This window comes from Haliotis asinina, chromosome 15 (genome assembly GCF_037392515.1).
Source record: "Haliotis asinina isolate JCU_RB_2024 chromosome 15, JCU_Hal_asi_v2, whole genome shotgun sequence".
Taxonomy (NCBI): domain Eukaryota; kingdom Metazoa; phylum Mollusca; class Gastropoda; order Lepetellida; family Haliotidae; genus Haliotis; species Haliotis asinina.
Genome location: NC_090294.1, coordinates 24,630,255 through 24,649,329, shown reverse-complemented (window position 1 = coordinate 24,649,329; position 19,075 = coordinate 24,630,255). Strand labels below are relative to the sequence as shown.

The following is a 19,075-nucleotide window of genomic DNA, read 5'->3' as shown; positions in this document are numbered from 1 at the left end:
GTACTGATATTCATACCAAAATGGTATGCTTTTTGATCACATTGACTTCAGTCAAAATATCAAAGTTATCTAATTCATGGTATCATTTCTCAGTTAATTCTCAGTTGCGGTTCACACAACAGAATTAGCTCAACCATACTCTCCACCCCTATTCAATTAATGAGCTCACCTGGAGTCAATACAGGGTATGGTGAGTACAGTGAGTTAGACCCGTTTGTAAAATCTTGGAATTCAGAGGTTACCAATGGAAACAGGGCGTTGTCTGAATGTTTTGAAAGAAAACTAAAGTCAAGTCAAGCCATATGTGACGAATTCCATGTTTTACTAATATACCCACCACTTGTCGAACAACGAATATAATATTTAACAAAATATTTCTGTGTGAAGCCCTCTATCTGTACATGTATTTTTTCATGAAATGTGATTTATCAACCACTCACTCTCAAATTATCCAAATATATAAAACACTGTGCCTTTTCAAATGATATGTAACTATTTTAATAAATTATTATATTTATATACACTCGTATGTTCTGTGAATAAACATTTTGTTCTGTTCTGCTACCAGTCACTGCAGATTATCGTGACAACACATTCCAATCTCTCTTAGTTTACTAGTAATTAGAGTGAAAAGTAGCAGAGAACTGAGTTGTTTGAGAAGTTGAGAATGTACTCAAGCACTTTAGTTTGTATTTTTGATGCAATAGATCTTAATATAAAAATAATAATTCATTACATGCATTAAAAAAGTATACTTTATAATTACATATCTGGGCACATGCCATTATTATCAGCTTAATTAAGCCTCATGCAAACAGCCATAAAGTGTGTTGTTTTAAGCAGTTTGTCTTTTGAGAGGTCTGCCTTAGGCAAGATACTGTGGTTGCAAGGGTGCGCAATCCCCCTATTGAACTGAAATTTTGTTTTATGACCACTGAAACTCGGGTGATGTAGGATGTGTGTGACTATGAGGATGTCATCTTGCTCGGAGCAGATCTCCTAAAATATACATGCTAAATTCATCAAACTTAGAAATTAAGAAAAAAAACCGAAGCGACAAGTAAATACTCGAAATTTCAAGTTTTTGACTGAAACTCGAAGCGACGAGAAAATACTCGAAGTGACGAGAAATTAATCGAAGGAACAAAAATAAATAATTGAAATAACGGAAAAATACTCGAAATTTCAAGTTTTTGAAAGAAACTTGAGTAACGAGAAAATTCTCGACGTAACGAGAAATTATTCGAAGCAACGAAAAAGAAATATTTGAAATAGCGGGAAAATACTCGAAGTTACGAGAAAATTATTGAAATAACGAGAAGATACTCGAAGCAATGGGTAAATGATCGAAGTAACGAGAATTGTCTTTGAAAAAAAATATTTTAGGCTACAAAAGTGGGAGCATTAGGCTTCCGTATACTAATACTAATATATATTTTTTTCTGAATTATTTGTTACTTTATGTATTGAGAGTTATCTGCCCTGGTGTAGCAGACGGCTTCCTTTATTGACATGGTAGATTTGACAACAGACGAGAAACGAAACCTGGTACTAGATGACTGTGAAAGGGGTGTGACTAATGCGTTATTCAGAACGCTGTCTAGCATACACATAACTTGAAGTCAGGAGTTGGGATTGAGCACAAGACAGGTTCAGGGAGACTAAAGAAGTCCAGTATTACGGACGCTGGAAATTTGACTGGAAGGCCTTTAATTTATCGTCTTCGCCATTGCCGTTGTTATAATCAGTGACGCCAGTCTACACTGTGAGTAGTTACAGCATCTCTACCTTGCTTACATCTGTCTTGAAGCCATGATGATTTCTGTTGTTCGTTTTCGTTCATGACGTCCTGTTTACAATACAACTTCACAGGCATTAGAATATATCGATCCCTCAGCAGTTACCTCCCCTGCCCGATTCCTAAGGAATCACAAACACATCGATTCTAAATGCATGGGATTATTCGTACACGGCAGTCAAAAAATACATTCTACCCCTCGAGAGGATTCATAAGAACGAACAGGTAAAAGCTGCCATGACTAGACTCACCCATAGATGTTTCATGTCCGTTAAGTTGTTGCAATACAAGCATTGTCAAACTCGGTCGCTGTCTGCTAAGTGGGACACAGTAAGGTGTAACTGATACAGTTTGCAGTTGAAATTCACTGTCCGGATCTGGAAACTTGTCGACAGGATAAAACGACCATTGTGTGCTGTAAACAATAAGTTTCACGTAAGAACCCATCTGAAGTTGAAATCAAGAGGTATGTGTAGTCGGGATGTACAAGGTGCACTGTGATGACACACTTAGTCTGAATGCCGATATGCATATTATATTTACATCAATCTCCACCTACTTGTACACTTTTTCATACAGAGTTTATCAATAGTTTTATATAGTGTTGGTGACGGATAGGAATCGTATTTATATAAGGGTTGTTATGAAATAGTGAGGGCTTTGTCGTCGATCACATACTCGTTATAACGCTGTTGTGTGTCAAGCGTTCTTTGACTTTCAATGTGAAAGTAAGAAAACGTCGGTTGGTTGGTTTGTTGTGTAACGCCGCACTCAGCAGTGTTCCAGCTTTACGCACGTTTTGCAGGATTACTGTACTTCAATAAGATAATGAAGTCTCGGAAAGAGGCAGTGTATATCATTTCGATACTGGTATTTGTCATGTGTACAGTCTAACAGTTTCCGTGGTAACGTTGTGCTGAAATAGCGGCTAAATGGAACCATACTCATTTGTTTTCAAGTACCTTATTAATACCATACTCATTTGTTATCAAGTAGCGTATTCATACCATACTCGTTTGTTATCAAGTACCATATTCATACCATACTCGTTTATTATCAAGTACCATTTTCATACCATACTCGTTTACTATCAAGTACCATATTCATACCATACTCGTATGTTATCAAGCACCATATTCATACCATACTCGTGTATTATCAAGTACCATATTCATACCATACTCGTTTATTATCAAGTACCATATTCATACCATACTCATTTGTTATCAAGTACTATATTCATACCATACTCGTGTATTATCAAGTACCATTTTCGTACCATACTCGTATGTTATCAAGCACCATATTCATACCATACTCGTTTGTTATCAAGTACCATTTTCATACCATACTCGTATGTTATCAAGCACCATATTCATACCATACTCGTTTGTTATCAAGTACCATTTTCATACCATACACCTTTATTATCAAGTACCATTTTCATACCATACTCGTTTGTTATCAAGTACCGTATTCATACCATACTCGTTTGTTATCAAGTACCATATTCATATCATACTTCTGTATTATCAAGCACCATATTCATACCATACTCGTTTATTATCAAGTACTATATTCATACCATACTCGTGTATTATCAAGTACCATTTTCATACCATACTCGTATGTTATCAAGCACCATATTCATACCATACTCGTTTGTTATCAAGTACCATTTTCATACCATACACGTTTATTATCAAGTACCATTTTCATACCATACTCGTTTGTTATCAAGTGCCGTATTCATACCATACTCGTATGTTATCAAGTACCATTTTCATACCATACTCGTATGTTATGAAGTACCATGTTTATACCATACTCGTGTGTTATCAAGTACCATATTCATACCATACTCGTTTGTTATCAAGTACCGCATTCATACCATACTCGTTTGTTATTAAGTACCGCATTCATACCATACTCGTTTGTTATCAAGTACCGCATTCATACCATACTCGTTTGTTATCAAGCACCATATTCATGCCATGCTAAGTAGGGTAGCCTAGCGGTTAACGCCGAAGACCCTGATTGGATTAGGGGCAATGTGTGAAGCGTGTGTGTCTGATGTTCCCCATTGTGTTATTGCTGGAATATTTGCTAAAATCGGCGTTAAACCATATCCACTCACTCATTTGTTATCAAGTAGCATATTCATACCATACTCGTTTATTATCAAGTACCATATTCACACCATACTCAGTGGGGTAGTCTTCACGCCGAAGACCCCGAGTCGATTAGGGACAATATGTGAAGTCCATATAAAAGTCAACCTTATACCGTATAAGAGTCAACACGGAAACTGTTAACTGCACATTACAGGACAAATACCCGTATCGAAATGATATACACTGCCTCTTTTCGAGACTTCATTACCTTACCTAAGTACAGTAATCCTGCCAAACGTAAGTAATGTTTAAGCAAGACCCCATTAATTGTAATGTTTATGTGACAAGATGAAAATGAACGCCATGAAGATAAATGGGAGACAGTGTTTCATGATACATGTTGCTCAGCTGTTAGATAAGTAAACTACGTAGATTATACAACTCACGGAACTCATATGTGAAACATCAGGCAAGAAATCTAAGATGGTGGAAAAAATGAGTGTGGCTCACTGAGTTAGGATTTTTTATTTTTATTTTATTGATATATATTTATATATCGCCAATGTCCAGACCACTTGCTGTTAGGCGCTTTGTTTTCGATCACTGGATGTCAGTCTCAAACTGCACTTTTATCAATATCATCTCCCTGGGGATGATACAACTTGCAGCCACTAGTTGTGTCTTTCCACTCCTTACGAGGTACCCATTCACAACTGGGTGAACTGGGACACATTATCGCAGCACTTTGACCAAGTTAACTGCAAGTTGCTGTACCCGCAAGTAGGTGTCGCCATCTGGTCATATTCCAACGGATTCGTGGGTTCTTTTGACCTGTACACTAGGGGTTGTGACAACACTGAAAGAGTCTGCACACAGAGTTGACTCCTAGATTTTTACACCCGGTCACAGGTGGACTCGATCCCGTCAGCTCACTAGATCACTAGCCTATCGCTTTAGCAAGCTCGCCTACCACACCCCCATGGATTTACTGTCACGTCGGCAATATTTCAGCCATATCATGACTTTGACGAATTACAAATTCATAATAAATAATAAATTATAAAAACAAAAACAAAGTAAAGTATCAAGATTGTCACAGAGAATTAAAACAAGCATGTAATACAATATTACAACGGGCTATAGATCACCAGCAGCTGAGGGTTGATCACCATACTGGGGAACATGGGGACTTGCAGTACGTTTGCTACCTGCATGGACCCCAATTCGTTGGCTACTGTAGGAAAGTGTAGCCATAATTTACAATAACATAAAGAGTACGTTTAAACAATGAGTATAAATTTGCCTTGAAAGTGTTGGGACTTTACCCCTACAGGAGGACAATAATTTTGCAATACTTCAACCCCCTCTGGGGATAGAGTGTGACTGAAAGGGTCGCTCGCTAGCTGGTAGTGAGAGACGTATTCGATCATTTCGTCAAACAGGTTGACGTGGTTGGATCTTTGTCTGTGTACGGGCTGGTGTCATATCACTGGATTGTCTGGTCTAAACTCGATCATTTACAAACGACCATACAGTAGGAATATTCGGTGCGGGTTTAAACATCCCACAAAGAAAGAAACATATGGTTGGAATATCACTGCGTGGTCAACACCAGACTGAACAACACCCAAGCAAAAAAAAAATCATATTTATGCAAACGTTTCTAGACAGGATCATAGAGTATGTATATCTTGTAATATGCTGCTGAAACGACCTAACTCTCGAATAGACACGTTCCTGCGTATTTTTCATTTTATATTCCACAACACATGGCTGACATAGCAGGCGACTGATATGACGGAGTTGTACGGGTTCATATGTTCATTGAAACGAACGTATTAATATGACTATGAATATGAATATTAAGTTTCTATTTGTTTCGTGCCATGCCATTGGTGCTTCTGTTGCAGACAGCACCATGTCCTCTGGACGCTTTCTGAGCTTGGGCAGAAATCCTCTGATACAGATGCAAGAATTTCTCGAAGATGAAAGCGAAAGCTTTGTCATAATCCCTGAAGAGGAGGGTAAAGTCCATTATAAAATAGGGTCAGATACCCGAGCGCTTTTGTCTTTTTTTAGAATTATTGTTTTAAACATAACTGTAGTGTATCTGTTATTCATATCCTGGGTGTACCACGTGGGTATACGTCATTTCGATGGACAGTGCCATTTACAGAGAAAGAGTAATCCCAAATATAACATGTTACATTTGTCCTCTTTCTAAACGGCATTGTGTATTCATAGCTTTCGATCGTGGGAGCCGTACCAGTTTACATTTATAGGATACACAAAGTACGTGGTCAAGACTACCAGTTGTCAGATTTCCTGTTTTGTGGAACCCGCGGTGACCACGTTGGGTAGTTGGCTGGCTTTGTGTACTGACGATTAGGATTCAACGCAAGAAAAGTACAAGAATCCGTACTTTAATTGCAGAGAAAGTGTAGTTCCAAAAATAACATATGTTTAAACATATAACGTAATTATTCATATCTGAACAGAAACGAATGACCCTCCCAACACGGACGACCCCCACACTCATCGTATACCATTGTCACGCGTCCAGCTGCAGTACATGAAGAGCAAACCAGCAGTGGCACAAGCTGTTTCCCAAAAATTGAATGATGAAGGCTTCAGATGCAGATTTGACTTCGACGCATATACAGTTACCATAGATACGAGTGGATCAAAGGATGAAGGCCAGGCTCTACAAATGATCAAGGACAGCATCGTTGAGATGGACTTCTCCGTCGACGAGATTCCACTGATGCAGGAGGGTGGAGTTGAAGCCTTACCGACAGACGGGCCCGGGGATACAGAAGTTCTCATTGTCAGAATGGGTTCTGTTGTGAAGGTGGTAGCATTGGCTGATGCTGCCATATCGTTGGGTCACAGTCTGCAACGTTCTCGAGAAACGTTACAATCCATTCCACGTGCTGACGACAATGGAAGCGAAACTATTCTGATGCCTGAAGAATATGCCAACTATCTCACCCAGTACAAATGGACAGAGGTGAAAACATTACTGAACAGGTTCCCTGGTGTTGAGTTGACAAGAGCTGGCAATGCGCTGGAGGTCAAAGGGCCACGGAATTATCTCTCGGAGGCAGTGAAGGTCGTCAACGCTGAAGTTGGACGTGTCACCAGCTTCACCATAACTCTCGGCCCTGGAATAAGCATTTTGGCTGTGGCAGATGTATCACAACGTGTTGGTGAGAAGCACCTATGTATCATTACTCCTCAACAACAAATTGGCTTCATGGAACAAACGCAATCCACTATAGCTGAGTCCCTTCGGATGAGCTTGCCATCAGGTATGTATACGCAGAAAACTGAAATTCTATCAAACGTTAAGCCCAAACTCCACCCCCCACTCCCCAAATTTTCAGTATTAAAGTATTTAATAGTGCATAATTTTATTATACATATAATACTTAAATATAGAAGAATAAAGGTTTTTTTTGTTGAATGTATATCATACACTTTTAGATTTTCACGCAAAGCGTACATGGCATTATGTTATATTAACACTAACAGTCAGTTTCAATCACGGAAATACATTTTTGGAATGTTTTTGAAATTGTTTTGCAGCCCCCAGGAAAACAAAGGTCAAAGTAGTAATGAATGCGCTCGAAAAACAAAAGGTAAAGGATTTTTTAAATGATTAAAATTCTTCGATAATTTGAATTTATTCTGAAATGATCGATAGTTCCTTAGACCAATGTTGCAGCTATATATACTATCGGTATGGGAGTTTAAAGCCATTTTTTAAACGATTAAAATTCTTCGATAATTTGAATTTATTCTGAAATGATCGACAGATCCTTAGACCATTGTTGCAGCTATATATAGTATCGGTATGGGAGTTATTGTGTATCAGTTTGTATAATCTATTGGGTAACTCAGCAACTATTGGATTTAGACTGGCTTGTAAAGAAAAGGAATTACATAAATTTCTTACATGTTTCCTGAAGATGTCATGTACTTGTATACTAAACGTATTTATTACCTCCAGGCAGATGTTATTGTGAATACAACCAACGACAAGTTAATCCTGGCTCATGGACGAGGCGTGTCTTGGTGCCTCCTTCAGACTGCAGGGGATACCATCCAGAAACAGTTGACAAAAGACTATCCCAATGGCATCGGCAATGGTGAAGTTGCAGAGACAGGACCGGGGAACATCAGGACCTGTAAGGTCATCTACCACGGAGCTCTGCCAAATTTTCCCCAGTCATCAAGTCCCAACTACCAACAGGAGGAGGACGAGTGTTTTAAAGTAAGTATTTTCATCTGAATGTGCCGTAAATCGGGGTTCCGTTCTGAGGTGCAGATGACATCTTTTGTAGGTTCAAGCTCAAACTGGACTTTCTTAAAGGCTTCAGTGAAAATACTGAATCTCGAAACTGGCGAGTAATGTATTATAATGACTTATACAATGTTCCCATGTTTTTCCAACTGAAAGCTTGATTTGAGTTTGAACGTATTTGTGACTGTTGGCAACCATTGGGACAAGAAACCCCCACCTTTCAGCGAACGCCTAAATTACCTACACAATCATGCTTATGATTAAAAATTTATCGTAGTTTCTCCTACGCTTTTGGCATGCCTTTGTAGTAACAGAATGTATAACAGGCAGTTGCTCATGGTATATGATGCTCCTATTGTTTTACATGAATTCATTAATTCTGCATTTACCCAGTGTGGATATATTTATTATACCAAAACATAAACGTGATACCAACTTCAATGATTCATTTTGTGAATTCAGTGGATGGTGTCTTTGGTGTTCAACTGTCTTATCAAGGCATCAGAGAAAGGTTATAAGACAATTGCCTTCCCTGCACTTGGTACTGGGGCGCTTGAGTATCCAGTTCAGCACGTTGTTCAGTTGATGTATAAGGCAATAAAGCTCTTCAATGAAGACCGGAGATCTGGAGCCATCAGAGAGATCTTCATAGTGATCTACCCGGAAACGAAACTCTCAGTGAAACAGGTACATCACGTTTTACACACCAAACATAATACCAAAAATATTACCAAACAATAACTGCCACATTGATGAAAGGTGGGTCATGTCATCAAGGGGATGCACAAGTGTTGCAAAATCTTCACAAAATGTTTATACCTCGTCAGAAGTAACACACATCTAAGATATTTGCAAGCAGTGAAGAAGAAGGTAGAAAGCGAAACAAAAGCGATCCAAATTGTTACTTACTTTCATACGATGTAAATATGGTTAATGATTACAAAATGATGAATCAGCATTGTCTGGTTTCTGCTGTCAGGAATGATACTCGGGATAGATCAACACGTATGTGTCAGGGCAACCTTGTACCCATGTCACAGTTAAACGATTAAAACTGAATGTCAATATACGCTGCAGTTATACAAATCACACGTGCAAGACGTGTTCTTTTGCTTAAAAACAGACGACTATTGCTCAGGAGAGTGATGTGTTCCTATTCCCAATGCAATGACTGATGGGCCAGTTTTTTAAAGATTACAAACTGTAGTGTCTCTGCATTGAAGTTGGGCTGGTAGTTCCACTTCACGTTTGGCTTCGCGATACTTTTGACAACGTTTGTATCTCATTATTGTCGTCATTTATGAATTTATTAACATACTTTAAATGTGATTATCTCATTTGATATGTTTATGCTCTGATACACAGCGACTGTTGAAATATTTTGTATTTGATGTTTTGTAAATGTGATTGGACGTATTTACTTTGGCAACAATGTTTTGTCCTAGTTGTTCCTGGCGCACCGTCATACCTACAAACTGAAGACAAAACATCTTGCAACTGTGGAACAATTTCACGAAGGTAGAAAACAATTCGTTTTAGATACAGTTACAGTACAGTACAGTGGTTTGATATTTTATTCAGGTTGAAACACTGCTATTTGCTACATTTAGTTCAATTTAATCAGGTGAAGTTATCAAGAAGCAATGTTATGAATGATTTTAATATAATGTTCACATTATCATTTTAAACAGGAATTGCATAAATGTATCTTATATAACATAATGATTTTATATTGTAGTATGGTGATTTTGGAATGTAATATAATGATTTTGTAATACAATGTAATGGTTTTGTAATGTACTGTAATGATTTTGTAATGTAATAATGTTGTAATATAATGTAATGGTTATGTAATATACTGTAATGATTTTGTAATGTAACTATTTTTAATGCTACTATCTTATAATGTAATGTAATAATTTTGTAATATAATGTAATGATTTTGCAATGTCTTGTAGTAGTTATGTGATGTAATGATTTTGTAATATAAGTATTTTACTGTAATTGTTTGAAAAGCAACGGCCTCGTTATGTAATGATTTTGTTATGAAATGTAATGATGCCATAACGTTAACACCATGTATGTGTGTGTGGTTAGAGGGATGGGTGGATGTGTGTCCGTGTTGGTGCGTGTGTGCGTGCGCGTCATAGATGTAACGGGATAGAAAGCACGTTTCTGTTTTTAGTTGTTTTCAATACATATAATCTAACGTGTCATATTTGGGATCACGCATTTTCAGTGCAATTCTATTACTTATTATGTTGCACTTAATTAATGCATTCATATGCATATGATGTTACTTATGATGCATTCATATGTATTCATATATGTGTGCGCGTGTGTGTGTTATGTTACACGTGATACATTCTTATACCTACAATGTAACATATGATGCACGTGTTATATGATATATGGTGCATTCATATACATATGATATTACATGTAATGCGTTCGTATACATATAATGTTTTAGTGAAGAAGTTGGAACATCAACGCAAGTGCGAGATTCGTGTCCGCGTAGGTAACACTCTCCTACAAGTTGTACAGGGAAGTGTCAGTGACGCAAGTGAAGTCACAGAGGCGGTACTTGTTTTGTGGAATGACAGGGAAATAGAAAGTGAGCATTTGATTGAAATATATAATACCAAATGAATTTTCAATGTCGATTTCACTTAAGAATTATACTATAACCTTTCATGATATTAGCGAAGAGGTAGCATAGTGGGTAAAGCGTTTGCTCGTCACGCCGAATTCCCCGGTTGGATTCTCTAAATGTGTACAATGTGTGTTCATTCTGGGTGTCCTGCGTCGTGGTATTGCTGGATTATTGCTAAACGCGGCGTAAAACTCCACTCAGCCACTCACTGTGTTATTACAGTTCTGTACAGATATGTCGAACTGATATTACTCTTCAAATGCCGCGCAGTGATGTCAAACAAAACGTCATTGCATGCTGAATGGATATTGCAACCCACTTTCATCTATGAACTAACCTAACCACATTTTGATTGTTACACATGTACTAAGTCATGAATCTTTATTTTAGGGATGGTGAGGTAGGCTTGTCGTTAATGCGTTCGGCACATGTTCGATTCTCTATTTATGGTGTCCCCCACAGTGATACTGCTGAAATATTTCTGGAAGTGGCTTAAAATAACACTTACTTACTCCATTTTCTGTTTCTGTTTCAAGATGTATCCACCAATCCAGGCCTTACCTGCACAAACGCAGAGAAGACTGACTGGCAGTGCTCAGCCTACGGTTCGTGACACTACATTCCTGCAATCCTTGTCTGTATCATAATCTCTTTGTCCAATACCTTTAACACCAGTTACTTCATACGCTTACACAAAACGCATTAACTGATTTCCTTGAAACCATAATGTAGCCGGATTATTGCTGAGAGTGGGGTAAAACCAAACTCATTCACTCACTCCATGAAACCACGCTGACTGATCAGTGAAGAAAAGGTTGCTGAAGACCTATTCTAACCCAGGTCTTCATGAGTAGGGTTGTTGCGATTCACTCGCATATTCGGTGAATCGAACCACATTCCTTCATAGATGCTAAACTAGGCTTTGAATTAACTGAATCGAATATTCACGAATACTCATGAATTATTCATGAATGTCGGTTTTTATTTCATTTGATATTTTCCGAGTAACATATCTGAAATAAAAAATCCACCGGGCAGGTATATATTTCATGTGTCGTGACAGACGCTGTCAACATAGTCCAAACATATCAAATAATACATTTCTTATCATCCGACTGAACGTAAAGACTAATTCATCAACTGGTGACGTTTTATGGTCGTCATGACAGAAGGAAAAAAACCGAAAAAAACCCTTATCGCGACCCTATATTCGTGATATGTATTAGCCCCATGCTTACCATTTGCCGATAACCTGATGTCATTCTATATTTGTAACTGCTATTTGGGCTTTTAGCCGTACAAAATGATCACACAGAATTTCTGTGAATGAATGAGACTGCCTTTTTTCTGACGTTATCGTGAAGACAAGGGTTACAATTAGTCTTCAGCAACCCATGCTTGACGTAAGAGACGACTAACAGGATCGGATTTTCTGGTCAGGCTCACAGACTTGGTTGAATTGCGTAGACTGATGGTGTTGATCAGAGGATTATCCGGTCCACGCTCGATTATTTGCAGGCCGGCGTCATATAGCGAGAATATTGCTGAGTATGGCGTTAATCAACCAATTAACTATTATGTGACGTTGACATTTAAAAAAAATCAATTAAAGTTTAATCCAAACACGATTGGCAAAGGTATACGTGAAGAGGAACACTTTTTAACGGATTCTTTATTGCAACAGATGCGAAGTTTTGGTGCTATGCACCGTTTATATCAAGCAAATTGTGATTGCAATAAAGAAGTTCCATAAAAAAAGTGTTTTTCTTGATCATACTTCTAACGCCCAATTCTGTTGGACGGACATTTATGTATGTGATGTTGCAGCTGTCATTTGTAGTGATACATCGGACCTAAATATATTTTCACAAACCAGACAAATACAAACTAGGCTGAACAGCGCTGCCTGAAAAGCTGCTGACACCTTCATCAAACCCGTCGAGTAACCGTAACAGTTTGGCTCATGTTTAGTAACATCCGTCGTGTAACCATTACCGTAGAGTAACCGTTTGGGCCATGTTAAGTAACATCCGTCGAGTAACCGTTACCGTAGAGTAACCGTTTGGCTCATGTTTAGTAACATCAAATATGCGTGTTACTTTCTTTTACATGTCACTTCATACATATAGGACAAAGGGACAAAACCCTTTCCACATTCAGAATAAATACCTGCCAAACGCAGAGTCGATTGCACAGTTGTGACTATATCATGAACAGGTATTTGTTTCAGCAGTATTACGGTTGTATATTGTTGTTTGTAAACAAAGCGTGTCTGGAACAGAACATCCAGAGATTGTCACCATGTGACAGATCATCGTTTATGAATCACTATGAAATAGAGATGATAGCAGGTGTTGGCGAAAACTCGATATATACCAATCTGTTTTTCTTTTTTCAGCATATAATTGCAGCATATACATATTGACAGTGTTGCCTTTAAAGCAGAGTGGCAAAATAGAATTTAAATCTCGTTTAGTATATAAACGTTATCATCATGAACTTGTATTCTAATACTTAGAGAGTATTGTTATGTATGTGACATTTATACTGGCGTCTGCTATTCTCGCGGTACTTGCGGATATCGACTGAAAAAATAATACAAACAGTTCTTATCGTATGAATGCCTGTTGTTTTTAAATGAAGAGACTACTCCTCTAACATCTGCATCTATCAACTGTTTCATCAAACAGTTGTATTACCACTCTTGAGCTCAATGAAAATCAAGGTCGTCCGCCGCTGACTTTTCGAGGCGTCTCCCATTCTCGCGGCATAACGAGGAAGTACAACGTTATGAAGTATAAGGAAGAGGAATCCTGTCGGAAAGGGCGGGGAAAAGTTAGGATTTGTCCACTTTGGTAAAAACTCACCAATATTCGTTGCACTGAAAAATGTTAATCATTCCAAGACTTGAGCCACTTCCTTTTTACCGCTCAGTGATGTAAACAACCGCTAACAATCGCTATTGGTACATTTATTAAACTCACAAAATTCTCTTGCTGCACATGCTTTTGCAACATTATTAAACATATATTTTTGTTAGATAGTGACTTACGGCTCATCGGCGATCTCGGCAGAAAACGTGTTTACCGTGAGAATAGGAAACCCGCGAAAATAGGAGAATAATCACTATATACTTCGTTTTATGTTGTACATGTGTCTGTATTGTGTAATTTTATACATGTACAGATGTTTGCTGAAGTACTAACTCTATGCTCTCCATACCATACGTCTGAAGTATGGGCTGAAAGGCGTACATTTCCGAATAAATAATATTGTATTGTTTTCTATGTTTCTTTTCAGTGTCTGAACTTAGCGAGACACGATGTTCCCACGACAGCACCAGCTTGCCGTTTGCAACTCTTCTTCATTCATACTGCCCAAACAACGATGTCAGCACCGTCACCGACGCCATTGCAGAAGCTATAAGAAACGTTGCTGAAATACACTGCAACGCCTTTACCATCCCACTAGCCCCTTCGAGTGAGAACTGTATACGTCCTATATTGATCATTTTTAACGATGTAGCTTATTTTTGTGTTGAAATGATATTGAACAAATCGATGTTCCTTCAAGACGACCCGTGAAGGTCCGACATAGAATAGGCCTTCAGCTAACCATGCTTGCTATAACAGTTGACTCTGCTTGTCGTAAGAGGCGACTAACGGGATCGGGTGGTCAGGCTCGCTGACTTGGTTGGCACATATCATCGGTTCACAATTGCGCAGATCGATGGTCATGCTGTTGATCACTGGATTGTCTGGTCCAGACTTGATTGTTTACAGACCGCCGCCATATAGCTGGAATGTTACTGAATGTGTCGTAAACTCACTCACTCACTTGTTCAAGACAACTGGCTGTTTTGCTCCCAATTCATTTCGACGGGATCATGATTGCAGAACGCTGATTAAATAGTTTCATTAAACAGTTGTTGAAATATAATTTCTGTATCTGTGCCAGCTGATAATTGCGAAGCATAAACATGTATTCGACAAAGAAGTGCTTATGTCAGTGCTCATTCTTTGTCAACCGCGTGTTCCTAACTGTTCAGGGGCGGTGGGGTAGCCTAACGGTTAAAGCGTTCGCTCGTCACGCCGAAGACCCGGGTTCCATTCCCCACAGGGGAACAATATGTGAGGATCATATCTGGTGTTTCCCGTCGACATGTTGCTGGAATAAAACGTGAAAACGTAAAACTAAACTCACTCACCCCAATGTGGAGAAATGTGTGACTGTCGTTTCAGGTGAAATTGCTAAACTTCCAAATACTGCAGCCAAAATGGTGTTTAATGGCGTGAAGAAGGCAGATAACTCTGTTTTCGTGGTGACTGTCATCATACCTGATGAGCATGTATTCCAACCATTTTGCAACCGAATCGCACAACTGGTTCAGAAAGAGATGCAGGTTCCGGCGGACATTGATAAGTCTCCTGTTGCAGGTAGATAGCATCTCTTGATAGTGTGACTTTCCATGCGACTGTTTTGCAGTCAGGACATTATTACGTAAATGTCAATATCATTATGAATGCTCCATGACAATCACCTACACCTATCGAGCGGTTTTTAACATAATGTGAATATTGATATGATAGTTGGTAGATATTTGAATTCTCTGCACAGATGTAGTTTCCTAGCTAACCTTAACATTTAGGTTTTACACGTTTCGGTGGTTTCAAGATCACCCGCTTTCAAAATACCGTCACGTTTTCTTGGCAAATACAAGCATCATTTGGCATTATGTCATTATTTGTTTCTTTTAGTTGACCTATGGGAGAAGACATACGCTGAAATAGCGTCCCAGACACAGACTGGCAGACTGGCCAAGATGGTGGTCACAATCGCCGACTCCAAGTACCTCGTTACGTCAGACTCAAAGGACAAAAATATAATGGCGGCGGAGGATTTCAAGAAGGAGCTGATCAAGGAGCTGCCACGGAATATCAGTCACAGTTACATCCGGCTGGGATGAACAACGCCACTCCCAAAATTTGATGATTAGAATTTTGCTACACCATGAAATCCACGTCCACGCACATGACGTCCACGCACCATATAAAACGACCTTTTCCACTGTAAAATTATTCGTTTATATCTTAACGGCTCTAAAACGAACATACGAAGCTATAATCAAATGACACCCAGCGATTTCATGTCATTTCCTGAAACTGTAGTCATCTAGACTTGCCACAGATTCTAGACTGGCATGGGCTGTATTGGGTATATTTTATCAGGATTTCTAAGATACATCATAATTTCACAGCAAGTTCTTGAATTTGTAAGTTGGTCTTGGTGGTATTCCGAGATGATATGAAAGGTGTACAGTTAATCAAAATGATCGAAAGAACACAAGATTATTTCTTATTACTATTACTTATCATTTTTGTTTGATGCTTATGAATATGCGTGGTTGCTACTTCTGAAGATTGCAAATAATAAGAATAAGATATGGTGCACATATAAATCTATTTTGGGTTTTGTTGACAATGGCCGAGATATACAGTCACTCATGCAGTCCGATCCCCATCCCCGTTCCACCTGAATGTGAAAGTGCAAACTGGACACAATTCTCAAAATTTAATGCATCATATACTGAACAGCAAAAGAAACGCTTTTTTGTGAAGTTTTCAAACGGAAGATATGTACACGAACGCGAGATTCATTTTTTTTCGAAACTTAAGTCTCTTTTTGCTGTTCAGTAAAGTTGTGTTTACTAATAAGAGGTAGAATATTGAGCTGGTACTAGTCAATACCTGCTACTTGTTGCATCACTGTGATATGAACCTCCATCAAAGAGTTGCTCTTGCATTATGTTAAAGATATACTTGTTTCTAGGATTAGGAAAGTACTGATACTGTGAATATTAACGAATATTTTTTTACAAACATGCCTTGATACTCACTAACCATATATGGCCTTTTTAAGTGACGCTATTGATTTGCTCAGAATACCAGAGGTCATATATCAAAGTTCGCTTTTCACTTTCACGAGTTATGCATATTTCCTGTGTATATACAATTCCTGTGTATACACATTTCCTGTGATATGTAACATGTATGACCCTTGACCTTTTTTGAGAAGACAATTGAAATAGTCATGCAACTGAAAATTAATGTACTGAGCCCCTAACCATTTCCAAAATTATACAACGTTGTGACCAAATGATCTGACACGATTTGACTTATTCTACGAAACGTCAGCATATATTGTACCATTGTCTACTCTAGCGTCGCAATGGATCAGTCTGCTCCATGGCATTAATGTCAAATGTGTTCAGAATCTAGTTCCTACTTATTTCACAAACATCATAGATGCTCTGGATCAATCACCTGTCATTCATATGTTTATTAAGACAGGTGAGAGAACAGTTACAACTGGCGTGTCATATTTTGCTAATATCCCGTAACATTTTTGTTGCAAGTCTGCGCCATTCCTCGTGTAAAACAGCTTACATTTGGGCCCGGTTCTGTACAGGCGGATCCATTTGTTGCGCACGACGACCAACCATGTTCAGTACGCACTGAAGGGTTAAGATCGGGGCTCATTCAATCGTGAGACGTCAGTGGGTGCTTAACGGAGTTCTTTGTGTATATGTCCAGTCCCTTACGTCCGTGTCCGTTATACTGGCTTTATTCCACGTTCTCACATTATTTGTAGACGCATGTATGAAATGTAAATTTCCTTTTAGTTCTACACAGGCGTATTTGGCACCTTCTGATGTCAATAAAATGAGGGATCTCACACACCAGTATTGATAAGAACAGCACTGATGCATCGGTTCTTCAAGGTTCCTGGCGGAAGTCACATTAGAGCTCTTGAAACTTGAATGCATAGTCTGTGAATATGATGTGATCACCTCTAATCCTGCTCAGTGGCCTCGTGCATGGAGAGTATGTCGATTCTATGAACAGCGTTTCGGGTGGCGGCTCTCTTGAAGTGCCTGTGCATCGAGTCGTCGATAGTAACACGTACAGTTTTGTGCGCGGTCATGTTCGGGCTAATATACAGAAGTTTGTGTTCTATCGCAACGATAACAACAGAAATGAAAATAAAATGTAGTTAAAAGTATAATTTTACACTCAAGACTCAAATCATTTCCACATGATAAATAAATGGTTTTCTCTGACATGCATCCAGTTTTGTTCTATACATTTGTGGCTTATTACAAGATTGAGTGCTGCTTACTATTAATGAATTCATAGGTGATTTGTACACGCTTGCTGTCCTTGAACCCGTGATGAGAGCCATGTGTAGTTCCTGAAGGACAACAAAAGCCGGTTTGCAAACCTTACATGAACATTTCATAAATGGGCATTCTAGAAGTTGGTGAGTCAAAAATGAAACATACAGCTTTATGGATTACAACTTCTTGTTTATTATGTTGAGCGACGTTTCGATGTAGATGTTTACATCGTTTTCAAGCTAAATGTGAATACAACGAAATAATGAGAAGCTTATATACATGGTATGTTGTGACAAACAGCGGATTAACATTAACAACAACATGTGATAGAGTAAACAAGTGGTACATAATTGGAGGAGACCAGTAGAGAACTAAAACAACAGTGAGTACTAGTGACGAAGCCAATGAGTGGGATGAGTAGTAACAACAGACACAATGCTTAGATAGTCTATGGTATTGTACGCGGAGAGGGACACAAGGAATGCGCTTCACTCATTGTGAAGAAGCGAACCCGGTTTTGTGGTGTGACGAGCGAACACCGTCTTGTCCGTTGGTGAAGTGACATAGTGACAGAAACAACCATGATTGAACCTTGTAACCTATGCAGCTTAAATTCTGATATGTGACGCTGCACTGGTTTTGCTTTTGGACGTGTTCTACGCGTGTTTGGGAAACACTCTCCAAGTGTACAATAATTTCTGAAATGAACATTATCACAGATATCATCACACACAAGGAACATAGTCCTGCTCGCGGTCATCACATTTAGAGGTGCTTAAAAATTAAACCTGTTGTGAAGCTAAAAGTGATCAGAGGTATATAGGACGCAGTGACAAACGGCAGACTGATAAAAACAAGTACGGATAACTGATAACAAGTATGGTGAACTGGGGCAATATTGAATTGCACATGTTGTTTACATTCTATTCACCACACATGCATGGCTTCAAATGTGTAACACTATACGTTGTCGTCGGAGGGTAGGTGGTTAAAACCGGCCTAACGAGAGACGCTTAAAACGCAT

General features: G+C 38.6%; 1 protein-coding gene across 1 annotated transcript in view; it reads left to right on the top strand.

Moving 5' to 3' along the window:
- The first annotated feature begins 1,506 nt into the window (after positions 1 to 1,506).
- LOC137264930 (uncharacterized) overlaps positions 1,507 to 19,075 on the top strand; it is a 32,867-nt gene continuing 15,298 nt past the window's right edge. The window contains exons 1-12 of the mRNA XM_067800283.1: positions 1,507 to 1,765; positions 5,823 to 5,936; positions 6,411 to 7,223; positions 7,501 to 7,553; positions 7,925 to 8,188; positions 8,681 to 8,905; positions 9,664 to 9,736; positions 10,692 to 10,835; positions 11,411 to 11,479; positions 14,175 to 14,354; positions 15,116 to 15,310; positions 15,632 to 15,837. Coding sequence (XP_067656384.1) covers positions 5,831 to 5,936; positions 6,411 to 7,223; positions 7,501 to 7,553; positions 7,925 to 8,188; positions 8,681 to 8,905; positions 9,664 to 9,736; positions 10,692 to 10,835; positions 11,411 to 11,479; positions 14,175 to 14,354; positions 15,116 to 15,310; positions 15,632 to 15,837 — 2,328 coding nt within the window. The 5' untranslated portion in view covers positions 1,507 to 1,765; positions 5,823 to 5,830. The remainder of the gene's footprint in view (positions 1,766 to 5,822; positions 5,937 to 6,410; positions 7,224 to 7,500; positions 7,554 to 7,924; positions 8,189 to 8,680; positions 8,906 to 9,663; positions 9,737 to 10,691; positions 10,836 to 11,410; positions 11,480 to 14,174; positions 14,355 to 15,115; positions 15,311 to 15,631; positions 15,838 to 19,075) is intronic.